This window comes from Lineus longissimus, chromosome 15 (genome assembly GCF_910592395.1).
Source record: "Lineus longissimus chromosome 15, tnLinLong1.2, whole genome shotgun sequence".
NCBI lineage: Eukaryota > Metazoa > Nemertea > Pilidiophora > Heteronemertea > Lineidae > Lineus > Lineus longissimus.
The window spans coordinates 2,505,224-2,519,085 of record NC_088322.1 but is presented as its reverse complement, the minus strand read 5'-3'; the positions used below and the strand labels follow the sequence as shown (position 1 = coordinate 2,519,085).

Sequence of the window (13,862 nt, the reverse complement as noted above, 5' to 3'; positions counted from 1 at the left end):
AACGTGTACAGTGGGCATTACAGACCAATAACTCTTTCACGATGTCAACTAAACCCTGTCAGCTATGACACCAGCTGCCCGGGGTTGTCTGAAAAACACTTCACTTTCCTAATACACCAACTCAATGTGCTCACCGGGGCATATGCTACGCCCTGCGTTGCTCTTGTTATTGCAGTATTTTTGTACTTCCTCTGGTTAACCTATAAACTATTTTTCCAATCTCCAATCATGTTTGATGCTTTAGCCATTTTGTTTCAGCTCTTAGATAGTAGAAAAACGTCATTATTTCTAGTAGCACAAGTCCTGGCACGAAATACCTTTCCTGCCATAATATCAGTACCAAGACGTCACAGAGTAGGTCCTAACTCCAGTGAAGGGGGTATGCAACTCTTCACAAACGAAGGAGAACAGACGACGGCTTTAACCAATGAACAAAGAGGTTTAATCTGCAAATATAAATGATTACAGATATTCAAATACAAGTTTACAATGATTCACTAGAATGGGAAAAATAATAACAAATTTGCCTGAAAACAGAGAACACCAAAATGCTCTAAAGGGGTACACCCAAATGATTGCTTAAACCCATCCAAATAGTCGAAAGAATATCGCCAAGATTATTAGAAGGTTACCCAACATTGATACTCAAGACAATCATTTAAAGCTAAAGTAGTTCCAAACAGCTAACTAAAATCCTCAATAATTTTCTCAGATAATTTCACATCACTGGTAGGTGGAGACATCTGGCCGAAGCAACACGAAACTAAGGTACATACAAAAATGTGCACTCGATTGTCGGATAAAATGGAACATTTTGACATGACCCATGTACTAAACGTATCTAATTCCGGACAAGCAAAGGGGCTAGGAGGGGGTCCAGACCGATCGAAACAGACTCAAATATATACATAGGACCTTATAAAAGGTTGTTACATGGTCTTCTAGGCTTGACATCGAGCAGAAAGTAGTTAAATTGAGATGAGAAGTTTTGATTCTGAGAAAAACAACATGGCGATTTGCCAAAAACTTTGGATCGAAGGTGCCGGCCACTTTAGGCCAGGATATCGGCGATACAAGGCTGGACACACATGAAAATGATTGTCTAAACAATAAAAGGGTTTACTTACTCCACGTTGTCGTCTCCCCCGCAAGAGTATCTAGCGTTTTTAGAATGAAATGGCCAGGGCCATTGTGCTCACCTCATGTGGAGGAAAGATGGATAAAGAGCATGGTATTGTGTCATGTAGTGTTAGGTTTGATGTAGGTCCAAGCAATTACAATTTCCCCAAAAATGGCCAATTTACAGTACATTCGACCTCTGTGACCTTGAAAAGTAGGTCAAATCAAAGAAGACCCGGGTGACACATTGAATGGTTGTTAGAATTAGATGTACCTATGATATAAAATTGGTGCCAATCGGGCAAGTCATTACTAGGAATAATGGCATTTTGAAGAATTTAGGATTTGGCCCCCTTCCTGGAGGCCAAACGGCAGATCAGATCGCACCAAACTTCGGTACCTGAGATCACCTGACCAGGGGGTACATGTGTACTTAATTTGTGATCAATAGTCATTGCAGTTAAGAAACGTGCCATAGTTACGGCCTGACGGCGAATTTACGCCATTTGACCTCTGTGACCTTGACAAGAAGGTCAAATTAAAAACCTGTGTGACATATACTGTATGGTGGTTAGATGTACCCATGATATCAAATTGGTGGCAATCGGGCAAGAAGTTAAGGAATAATCACATTTTTAAGGTTTTTGGATTTTGCCCCCTGGTGGTCAAGTGGTGAATCATATTGGACCAAACTTCGGTCCCTGAGATCACCTGACTAAGGGGTAAATGTGTACCAAATTTGGTATCAATAGTCATTGCAGTTTAGAAACGTGCCATCGTTACATCCTAACGGCCAATTTACACCATTTGACCTCTGTGACCTGGAAAAGGAGGTCAAATCAAAAACCCGGAGGATATATGATGCACCTTTGCTAGAAGTACCTACCATACTTTTCTCTCCACCGTGTTAGGAGGGATTTCACATATTTTTTACCTCGCAATGCGGACTACCCGCCGAATTGTGCGTCAAAGGGGCAGTCCACACAAGACAGTCAGCCTAAAAAGCCTCAAAATGGCCTGATCGATGGAAAACCGGAGCCTTGCAAAATGGCCCCATAGCCGACCGACCTGTCCACGTAATTTTCAGAAAATACAGTGACCGTACTGCAGCGACCCCTAGCGTCATGACCTAATTAGCTCATGTCCCCGTAAGTTTATGTTCCGCTTAAAATCATTAAATACGTATAAGATATTTATACTAAGTTCTAGACGGACTCGTCCCCTTATAATCTGATACCGAAGGTGTCCGCGTACTTAGGCAGAAATGCGTATACGGGTTGTATACCAGATGGCGGCACTACTGTGGAAGATACTTGTACTATCTACCAGGCGGACCATTCCCCTTAAAGGGACAATTTGGGCGTGTGATTTACCTGGCCAGGCGGACAATGTGTCAATTAAAAAAACGTCGTCCGACTGACTGATAGACCAAAATCCTTCGCAAACAAAGGGCATGATTCACAAAGGACACTTTGCGCCTAAGTCTGCCAATAGCATTTTTTCGCGCTATTCACTCTACCCAGCCTGCGTAATTTTACGCGAATTGTAAAGTCTTACTTAAAAGACCAGTAAAGTAACTAAGGGCAATATTACCACGCCCTCGGCTGCCTAGTCACCTCCTATTCGGCACAACAGTTTCCATCATCAAATTGCACAAAAAAATGGAAAATTTCATAAACTGACGAAATTCTCACGTTTCTCCGATTTCATTTCCGAGTGAAGCCTCCCTGCTCCTTGCTCCCTGCAAGATAATTTTCCTGCATATCAATGCACTGTGATGCGCTGCGCGGGGTTTGAAATCTACAATCTGTCATCGATGACGTCAGATTGTAGCTGCGACACCCCGCTTCGGCGTCGAGCCAAGTTTGGCAAGTCAGGTATATTGAGAACCTTGTGACGACTCCTTGGTTGTCCTGGCATAGCCCCGCTACAGCGAGGGAGCTGCAAGTTGGACTTTGTTTACTGTCTGAGGCTAGAGTTACTCAGAGAGGTTGTAGGCCATTTCTCGGTGAGGCGGGGGTGCTTGCAGAGGTTGCAGTTGATTCCACAGTTGATGATCGCCTATCACCGAACATCTTGAACCTCATGACCTATACTCCTATAAACACAGCCGGGTTTAAATCTTTATAAAGATGCAATAAACATGTGGTCAATATGATCAACGAACAACGGTTTGATAGACTGACAACAGAATACATTTTACCTCATACATATATTTATTACGAAGGGAAATATCTACAACAGATATAGAGCATGCTTATAACAATGGTAAAAGTTGTGCAGACACAAGAAAAGTTGATGATGCTGGTACATCGAAGCTAACTACTCTTATGATGCAAGGCACAGAAAATATAGGTGAAGAATACTGTAGACCTCAAAATTATTGCAATGTATCGAGGGCTTACATGAAGGGGGACTATCCTTATGAATGCACTTCGGCACAACCGGCAAAACAAGGCCAAGCATTCGGTCAATCTTGGGACATACCATGCAGAACTGTTTAAAATGGGGAGTAATTTTGACAAAAGATCAGCATCCATGCAACAGGGCCAAAGTTGAGTGGCAGTATAAGGGCCTCTAACTCTTAAACATTGCTTTTAAGATCTGGATTACGTATGGTAATAGTCCCCCTTTAAGGGTTTATAAGCAAAATTATATTCTTTAATGCATTTTCCATCAAAAAATATGAAGTCACAGTAAATGTTCCGGAAGGTCTAAGAGTTTGCGAATGATTAATGTGGTCTACAATATTGTTGTACAAATGTTCTATCAATTCATTCTAAGAGGCCACATGAGACGAGCCAATGATTGTGATACAGTCATGACCAGGGTAACCCGGTGACCTCCTCATTACCCAAAGGGCAATCTAGACTCAAATACCTCAAAATCAACCAGGTTTGTTATAAAATTTTACGATAGCTTATTTGATAAGGAATGCGGGAGATTCTGAGCAGGTTTCAGAATCGAACACATGACAGCCGGCAATGAACTTTAGACCTCTGTGACCTTCAAAAGCTATTGCCAATAGACTTAAAGTAGCTTGAAGTACCTATGTTTCAATTTCTTCTCAATAGTATGAAAAAAGCAATATTATTTTATGATTCCCATGCACGCAACAACCAGAAGAGAATAGGAAACACAGAATTATAGGAAATTTATGAAAAAATTACAGCTTCACATTCATTCGGTTTAAAATCAGAAACTCTTTACCATCCAATTCATTCAATTCAGAGGACAAGGATACGACTATACTAAGATACAACTGTAGTTATTGGAGAAATATCTCAAAATGTTTATATTTGATATGTTTTTTTACATGTAGCGCGTGCTGTCATCAGATTATTTCAACTGCAGTTCATCATTTAATGGCCGCTACACTTTGAATTTTCTGAAAAATGACCAGTAACAATATGTCGTTCAGTAATTCCAGTATATTTCAATGAATCAGGTCAGAACATTACACGACATAATGTATACACATAACAAATGCACGTCAAAACTGAAATTACCCAGATTCCGTACTAATTGCTCAGTTAACACCAGCATATTAACTTTTCAAATTTTTACGAAACTCTGAGACAAATTTTCACATAGATTGTAAATCAAACGGCGAATCACCAGCCCAAGCCTTCGAAGCGATACCAAATATAGTACTGAGTATAGGCTCCGAAGCGCCACCCAATGAAAAGGAAATCAAAAATTAATTTGTCATTGCTTGTTTTCTTTGCATAGATCAGTGGGTTTTTTTTAAGCTTTGGCAACTTGCAGCTTGCAAATACCTAACTCATAAACCTTTTTTCCGCCAATTTTTGAAAGTTTGTGAATTTCGGGGAAACCCTGGCACAGGCATGGAGGTATTATAATTATAATTTATAATACCTCCATGGCACAGGCTAGTTACTTAAGGGGGGACTATAGGCAGGAGTAGAGGTGCTAATTTGGCAAGCTTTGCCAGGTGACTAACATAGTAGTGAGGGCCCTGTGTCATGTCCAATTCAGCACTATATATACCCGGTATACATTCTTCTTACAAACATGACTCATTTCAACGTACTGTGATATGTGAGAGACCCCTATTGGCGACTTTGAGTAACTTTATCTCACCTGCATAGCTACTGCCTAAGTTTTCCCTTTAAAGCTGACATGCATGCATTAAAACGCCAAGCAGCCAGGTTAGAAAACACAAACGCCTTACCACCAAACGTCCAACTCCACTTGAAAATGAAACATGACAAACACCCAGTGACAGGTCCCGCTTGACTGCACAAATAACAAGTTTATTGACGAGACAGGTCACAGAGGCGATCCGGTGAAAAAAAAATGAAACGTCCTTGGGACATTGCGCTGACTGGTGTTGATTTATTCCTAGATATTGTGACAGATTTGTACTTTGGTAGTTGACATGAATTAAAAGGCGTGGATGAAGGCTAGGGTTAGGGATTACGGTTGAAATATTGCCCAATTTAGCTATAGTCTACAAATAGAGAGGAGCTATCAGCATTCATGAGATATTGACAAAGTAAGGTTTTCAAAGATGGCTGCCTGGAGCCCAGAAAGTAGGTCAAATTAAAATGATTTTCGGTACGTCAGGTCATGCTGTCATAAGACATCCACACACCAAGTTTCAACCTCCCAGACTCAATGGTGAGCAAACGTGCCACCATCGTTGACGGACGCCGGACAAGACGTGACGACATAAGCTCACGCAGGTGAGCTAAAAATTAACAAGAGGCCCATGGGCCTGGCGCTCAGCTGAAATATATGCAAATCCGATAGATCTCTTTCAACCTCAGTTTTGGTTGACCGTAATGTCTATATATCAGGCAAACATTACACCAAAGTAAAAAGACTTTTCAATGGTCACCGAAATGCCACTTATTAGTCAAATTAAAGAGCCTGAGCCAGGCCGACCTTGAAAAGTAGGTCAAATCGAAAACCTAGGTGATATTATGTAATTGAGACTTACTGTTCGCCAAAATTTAAGTCACTCTGGATACAGCATGCAAAGGCTTTAAAATGACAAAAAGATATATTTTCAAGATGGCCGCCCACCATTTCATAAAAAAGTAAAGAAAATGAAATATACAAGTGAAAAAAGTAAAAATTTAAAAGAATAAAAACATTTGACCCGAAGTGGGGTTGGAACCCACAACCTTCGGAGCCATACAAGAGCGGGAAATTCAAATCAAACTTAAAACTTTTTTCTGTAAACAGTATTTTCTTCCGGTGTTTATATATAACACCAGATTTGAAGTCTGGAAGGCATTCAAAACATGGCTGATGGTGGTTCAGAACATGGCGGACGGGCGTTAAGTCTTTTCTTACTTGACCGCTAGGGTCTTTATGCATGCATGTCAGCTTTAACTCAAACAACCCTGGCACCGACAGTGTTATAATCAGGTATCAATACATATTGTGTACAAACAACAATCAGCCATGCAAATTAAATAGAAGTAGGAATACAATAGATGCTAGGCCTTTGAAAAAAAATCAAAAACACAAAATCAAAACAATTTTGTACAAGGGGGGTACAAAAATTTGCAAATTCATGTGTAAGTACATGTACCCTAACAACTCGGCCACATTTACACAGGCTGAAAAAAATATTTTTTTACAGACCTACTAAAGAGCAATACGACTTGGCCACATATTTGTTTTCATACAGGCTGAAAAAAAAATCTTTTACAGCCCTACTTTGAGTTTTGCTATCCCAGCCTTTTATAGCTGCCACCCTTTGAAAGGATTTATGGAATAAAATAACTCTAAATGAAAAATACCCTGTATAAAGCCAATAAATCTTGCAATGCAATAAGTTCTTTGAAAAGAGATCGTTCAAGTATTACATTTGAAGCGCGCGCACGGGGGGGGTCTCCCATGCGTATGGCGAGTGTACAGGGGGAGGCTGTCTTCATCACCGGACATAATAAGATTTACATTACACTTTACAGATCAAAACTTTTGAAAATTTTGATTTTAGAAGAGCGGAGAAGTGATTTCCGGTTATCTGAGAGAGCAAATATTTCACTGTACATAGCAAGAAATCACAACAATAAAGTTTCTCATGTAAAAAAGAAATTCTTGAATCTTTTAGGGTAAGGACTGGTAGACTTTTTTCAGCGTACTAGTCTTGTACCCCAAGTTCCCTCTGGTGGAAACCCTGATTCATGGTAGCATTACTTAACTTTTTTGTTATTAATTTCTATAAGAATTTTACTCAAAATGTGTCCGTGTAGGAATTTTGTGATTTCATTAGGTCATTGTTACATCCTCGCACGCACCTTGTACGGAACATACAAGCCCATCTCTGCTTACAGACGTATGCACCTAGATCGGTCACTGTTTACATGTATATGGCATGCTTGCCTCTGTCAATTATACACTCAGCTTCAAGATGACAGCCAATTGATAGGAGTGCACTGGCCATTTTTTTATTTCAATGCATATTAACAACAATGAAGTAAACATTCACTATATACAACAGGAATACTGGTGTTCAACCAATCACAGGTTTTAAAACTACAAAATCACCTTTACCAACACAATACAACTACAAAAAATGACAGTTCAAATATGTACATATAAAACTCCAATCTACCCTGTTTAAACTGAAGGCCTTTTTTTCTAACTTGGTTTAAAGGAGATTTTTGCAAAAAACAAGTGTCGGAGGCAAAAAATCCACCTTCATACATCTGCTACAGTCTTCTACAACATTAGGGTGGGCCAATGAAACATCCCATGAATCAAGATAAACTTCATCTTTTCAATGAAGAATAACCAGGAAATTAGATTTTTTGGAGGTGTGCACTTATCACAAAATGAGGAAAACTACCCATTTTCAGATATACAGTGAGTACTTAGTTAACTGGTGCTGGTCTAAAATTTTCTAAGTCCATAATAGGTCATTATAATATGCATTTTAGGCCCAGATGGGTTGTGCAGGGCCTACATTCCTTTTGAGAAGCATGAATGGGCTAATAATGACAACTTGAGCCTACTGCACATGTCGGCATTGATACCTATTGACTATGATCACTTTCATCAAGTACTCAGAAAGTTTTAATAGCTTGAAATCCGACATGCAGAAAGTCCATCCAAGACCACGATCACTGGCCAGTGCTTTTCATGGAAAATGAATGTCGTTACAAGCTTTTTACAGGGTAAACCCTAAAAAAAGTGGCATTTGAATCAGGGAGGGGATGTGAGATTTTTGCCCAAAAGTTTAACTTGGGGGGTAAAGTAACTAACACTTACATAACCGATGCCATTAACAACATTTACTTATTCACTACTTTGCACTACAACTGTTTTACAATTCCAAGTTGTCGTCAAAATTTAAGTTATCATCATCGTTATCGGAGTCTGACAATTCGTTTTCACCAAGCAACAAATCATCTGCAACATCATCACGATAATGACCATCTGGTTGAGGTGTTAAGCCAGCCACTTGAAATGACTTAGCCGCAGACTCAGGAGCTACATCATTCCATGCTCTACTTATAATGCCGAGTACATCCTGTAATGTAATTTTGCGGCAATTTCCGTCAGCCTCAGTTGCATCACATTTCCATAACTTCCAATACTTTCGCATTATAGCTTTAAATCCCCTCATAATAGTGAGATCTAACGGCTGAGCCAGCGATGTACATCTAGCAGGAATATTGTCTAACAGTATGCCTGCTTCAACCATTGGGTAACAGAAATCCTCTGCTTGATGCGGTCGGAATCTGTCCAAAAGCAGAAGGATGTCATTAAAGTCAAAATCGCCAATGTAAGGGAAAAGAACATTGTCCAACCAATGTTGCAGTGTCTCTCCATTCTCCCAACCAGACCTCGAGGATGTGACCCGTACGTTATCTGGAATGTTGTTCAAATCTCTAATCTGACGCACGAAGCCCGGCTGCCTGAAAACAACATGAGCAGGCGGTTTTTCTCCGTTGGAGCCAACTGTCAATCCAACGGTGCACCCGAGTTTGGCATTTCCTCGCGATGTTTTCACATTTACATCTACTGTACCTCTGGTCTCGGCTGTATACATCGGAGGGAAGTCCAACTGAGCAAACGTTTCGTTAAAGTTCAAGAGCGTGTGGACATGGTTGTCAGCTACAGTTTGCCTAACGCCAGTCTGAAATTCTCTCACTCTCTGTGGTGCATCAGCCGGTACAGTGGTGGAATCTTTCGTTTTACGGCGGAAAACAATCTTTTTCCGTTTCATAAAATTTGTAACCCAACCCACTGATGCAGAAAACTGGGACCTTTCGGGGCGACGTGCTGCAATGTCCTCAAGTTCATTGTGTGGGAGTTGGCCCCACCAGTTCTGAAATTCAATCGTTGCATCATTAACAATGTCCGACCGAGAAACGGGCAGGGCAATATTCCTCCGTTCTTGAAAATGCTGGTGCACGATATTCTCAACTTCCGGCCAACAACCATCATGGTCGGTTCTGACTCGCCGGCGTTCTGCATTTTCCTCCACTTGATCCGTCATTTCATCAATGTTCTGTATCCATCTCCTGAGCGTTGTTGGGGATAGTCGATAGCGCCTAGCATACTCATTGACATTTAGAATGCGGCCATGTTCAATTGCTGTTTGGCAATCCAAGGCATGTCGCAGCCTGGCTTCAACAGTGTAACTGTTACATCGTCGAGGGAGACCAAATGCTGCAGCACCATTCTGCTGATCGGCATCATCATCATCATCATCGTCATCATTGCCAGCATCCATCATTGACTGACACATGACAAAGAGCGAAAGCATCAGCAGTAACAACAACGTTGTGTTCCTCATGATTTGAACTTTCAACAGGAATGACCAATATGATTGTTAGGGTAAAGGGCCTAGGAAATTACACAACTGCAATTGCCTTTCATACCAACCATTGATTGATAAAATTGGCCACAGAAGACCAGATCAAGAAATGAACATGTAATCAAAACTCTGTCATTTTCTTCATTGAAATGTGATTAGTATAGGCCCTACATGGTCGTAAATCGACATTATCCCATTCTGGGCCTCTATTAGTGACTTAGAAAATTTTAGACCAAGCACCAGTTAACTAAGTAGTCACTGTATTTTACTAGAATGGCAAATTTTAGCATTGGCGATCCCGTAAAGCCAGTAAAAAATGGCCTGAGTTACAGTCCATCAATATACAATTTATCTTGAAATCATCACTTTTGATCATTCATTCAGCTGGTTTGAATCAAGTTAGGCACGGTCACATCCATTCTGACCCTATGAAATCGAAGCCAATAATGGATGCCTAAAAATGGTGACTTCAGCCTATGCAGAGAATAGAGCCAAGCACAAAATTTCATTAGGTAGCTACGGTACAAAATATTTCATCTGCCAAGTTCCCAAAAAGAAGGCTTACCCAGATGGTGACTTAAGCCTACATGTAGAGAATAGAGCCAAGCACAAAATTTCATTACATAGCTTGGGAACAAAATGTTCATCTGCCAAGTTCCCAAAAAGAAAGCTTGCCCAGATGGTGACTTAAAACCCATTAGGCGCCGTATCGCCCTATGCCGCCCTGTTCATTTTGTGCCGTATCGCCCTAAGCCGCCCTGAAGTTTAGAGGCCGTTATGGAATACTTGTGGCGACAACAACCAAACACCAACATCGATTCCAGGTGGCTGGAATCCTAATCATCATAATTCATGCATTTTTTTCATATGGTCGTGTGGAACGATAGAGTGTATTTTGAAGTTGAAGTTCGGGTTCCCGAGGTTTGACCTAGCTTACTGCGACACAGAAATTCTATTGTAAGCGTACTTTGTGTACAATGGCGAAGAATCTATTGTCCGTTCAAGATGTGTTGGCGAACCTTGACGAGAGTGATTATGATGCTCATGAGAGTGGGGATGATGATGAGGACCCCTAGGGGGACCAGGGGGGGTCAGATATGGATGTCGAAGGGGGTTATGACGAAATTGACGAAGTAAGTTTTTCTCAAGTTTTCGTGCATGCTTTCTTGCCATTTGGCGCCAATTTCAAACTAAAGCAGACGATCTGTGTTTGGGTTGATTTTATCGTTGTGTAGTGATTGAGGGTGTGGTTGGGGGTGGGGGGGGGGGGGGGTGGGGGGGTGGGGGGGGGGGGGGGGGGGGGCCCTGCCACGCCCCCAAGATAGCTAAAGGTGTTGCAGGTGCATTGTTTTGGTTTTATTCACTGTAATAATGATGAGGTGAGGTGGAGTTGGGGTAATCTGTGTACTAGTAATTAGAGGGGAGGGGTGTGGTCCAGGGGGTGGGGTCAGACTGGGGGTCCGTGGGGGGTCTGTGGGCGGGGGGTCTGTGGGTGGGGGGTCTGTTGGAAGATAGCTAAAGAAGCTGAAGATAGCTAAAGGTGTTGCAGGTGCATTGTTTTGGTTTTATTCACTGTAATAATGATGAGGTGAGGTGGAGTTGGGGTAATCTGTGTACTAGTAATTAGAGGGGAGGGGTGTGGTCCAGGGGGTGGGGTCAGACTGGGGGTCCGTGGGGGGTCTGTGGGCGGGGGGTCTGTGGGTGGGGGGTCTGTTGGAATTTTTCTTCTGTTATTTCTTTTAGAGAAGAGGCAATTTTTTTATTAGGCCTTCGCCCTTAGATATCAGTAACAGTTGGTTGAAGGGGGGGTCGGGGTGGCTGGGGGGGGGGGGGCTCCATTTTTGAGTAGATACTAGTTTTTTTTCTTCCTTTCAGACATATGATAATGATGACAGCACGGAATTAGATGATGAGGAGGGGAATGATGATGATGTTGATGATGATAACCCCCACCCCGCAGAAGCTGTTGCTGATGCCAATCATGGCGACACTGCTGAAGACATGGACATTGCTGATGCCGATCAAGATGTTGATGGTGACCAGGACATGGCAATTCCTGATGCTGATGCTGATCAAGACTTTGATGGTGTTGCTGATGCCCATGTTGATTCTGACACTGATGTTGACGATCCAAACTTTTTTCCAGCAGCTCACGATATGTCCGATTCAGACAATTCTGATATCGATAGGCCCTTACCTGATGACAATGCTGGTGATAATGTTAGGGGGCGTGGTAGGGCACGAGGGAGAGGGAGAGGTGGGCCAAGAGGGAGACCAAGAGGAGGAGGGCCTGGTAAGGGGAATGGGCGTGGGCAGAACCAAGCTAGAGGTCAAGGTCAGGATAGAGGCAGGGGCAGAGGTAGAGGTAGGGGCAGAGGCAGGGGCAGGGGTAGGGGCAGGGGCAGAGGTGGCCTGCAGCAGGGAAATCCTGTAAATATTACAGCTGGTTGATGGGAACAAATTCTGGACCCACAGGTACATCCTTTTACTCAACCTGTTGGGCCCTCTTGTCCCTTGGGGCCAGATGCCTCAGAACTCCAGTTTCTCATGCTTATGCTAGGAGATGATTTTTTGGATGACTTGGTTGAGAATACCAACCTGCATGCTGCTAAAACAATGCCACCTGATGTCCCTGACCCTGCCAACCCCTATGCAACTTCCCACAAGGAATGGAAGACAACAACAACTGAGGAAATGAAGGCTTTTATTGGGATAAATATCCTGATGGGAATCAAGCAGGTGTCTGATTACAGAGATTTCTGGTCGCAAGACACGGCTCTTCGTGATGAGTACATCACATCAAAATTTCCAAGGAGGGCATATGAAAGGCTTTGCCGATTTATTCATTGCAGTAACCCTAATCAGGTCAATGCAAATGATAGATTGGACAAAGTCCGCCCTCTCATCACTGTCCTGGATCGAACCTTTCCAGCCATGTTCGAACCCGATTCAGAACTGTCAATTGATGAGGCCATGGTCAAATTCAATGGTCGTCTAGTATGGAAGCAGTACATGCCGAAAAAGCCAATCAAATGGGGTATGAAGATCTGGTGTCTTTGTGATTCCAAAACTGGGTATTGTTTGGCTTTTTCGGTGTATACTGGTGCTGGCGACAATGATGATGCAGTCCGAATTTTTGGGCTGGGATATGCTGTTGTCATGCGACTCATGCATGATTATCTCCTGTCTAATCACAAGTTGTTTGCTGACAATTTCTTTTCAAGTGTTACATTAGCAGAAGACCTCAGCCAGGCCGACACCTACTACACTGGCACAGCAAGGTACAACAGAAGGGACTTCCCTTCAGAAATGACTACTCCTAGATTACAATATACAGAAAGTATCAAATGGCAAAAAGAAACAACAGGAGTAGTAGCATGTAGGTGGCGGGACAATAAGAGGGATGTGTACACTATTAGTACATGCCACGGGGCACAAAACGGGTCGCACCAGATTTCGGCAAAATGAACTCATTGACGTCCCTCAAATAATAACCGCTTACAATGCATCAATGGGGGGCGTTGACCATTTTGATCAACTAAGAGCCTACTTTTCAGTAGGAAGAAGTGGAAAGAAGTGGTGGAAGTTTCTTTTCTGGTCGCTAATAAACATGGCAATCATCAATGCCTACATACTGTGGTGCCATGTCTGTGTTCTCAATGGTCCAGACCAACCACCGAAAAACAAGCGGAAATGGGGTCTGAGAGCCTTCAAATTAAAATTAGTGCATCAGCTAGCTGACAATTACAGTGGTAGGCGTAGAACCCCCCACAAATCTGCTGGTGATAGAGAAGTGCTACTGGTTGTTGATCGAGATGTTCTTGCTGGCCATTCCAGGGTAAAATTTGGTGGACTAAAAGAAGACCTGTGTCCAGTGCAACAGACAACACCGGCGTACAGGGGCCGGGAACTACATCCAGACGAGTTATGGGTGTGA

General features: G+C 42.4%; 1 protein-coding gene across 1 annotated transcript; it reads left to right on the top strand.

Annotated features, from left to right (window-relative positions):
• The first annotated feature begins 11,022 nt into the window (after positions 1-11,022).
• LOC135499328 (piggyBac transposable element-derived protein 4-like) lies at positions 11,023-13,862 on the top strand. The gene is made up of 4 exons (XM_064790073.1): positions 11,023-11,058; positions 11,801-12,158; positions 12,486-13,206; positions 13,763-13,862. The coding sequence occupies exons 1-4, from the start codon at positions 11,023-11,025 to the stop codon at positions 13,860-13,862; spliced, it is 1,215 nt and encodes a 404-aa protein (XP_064646143.1).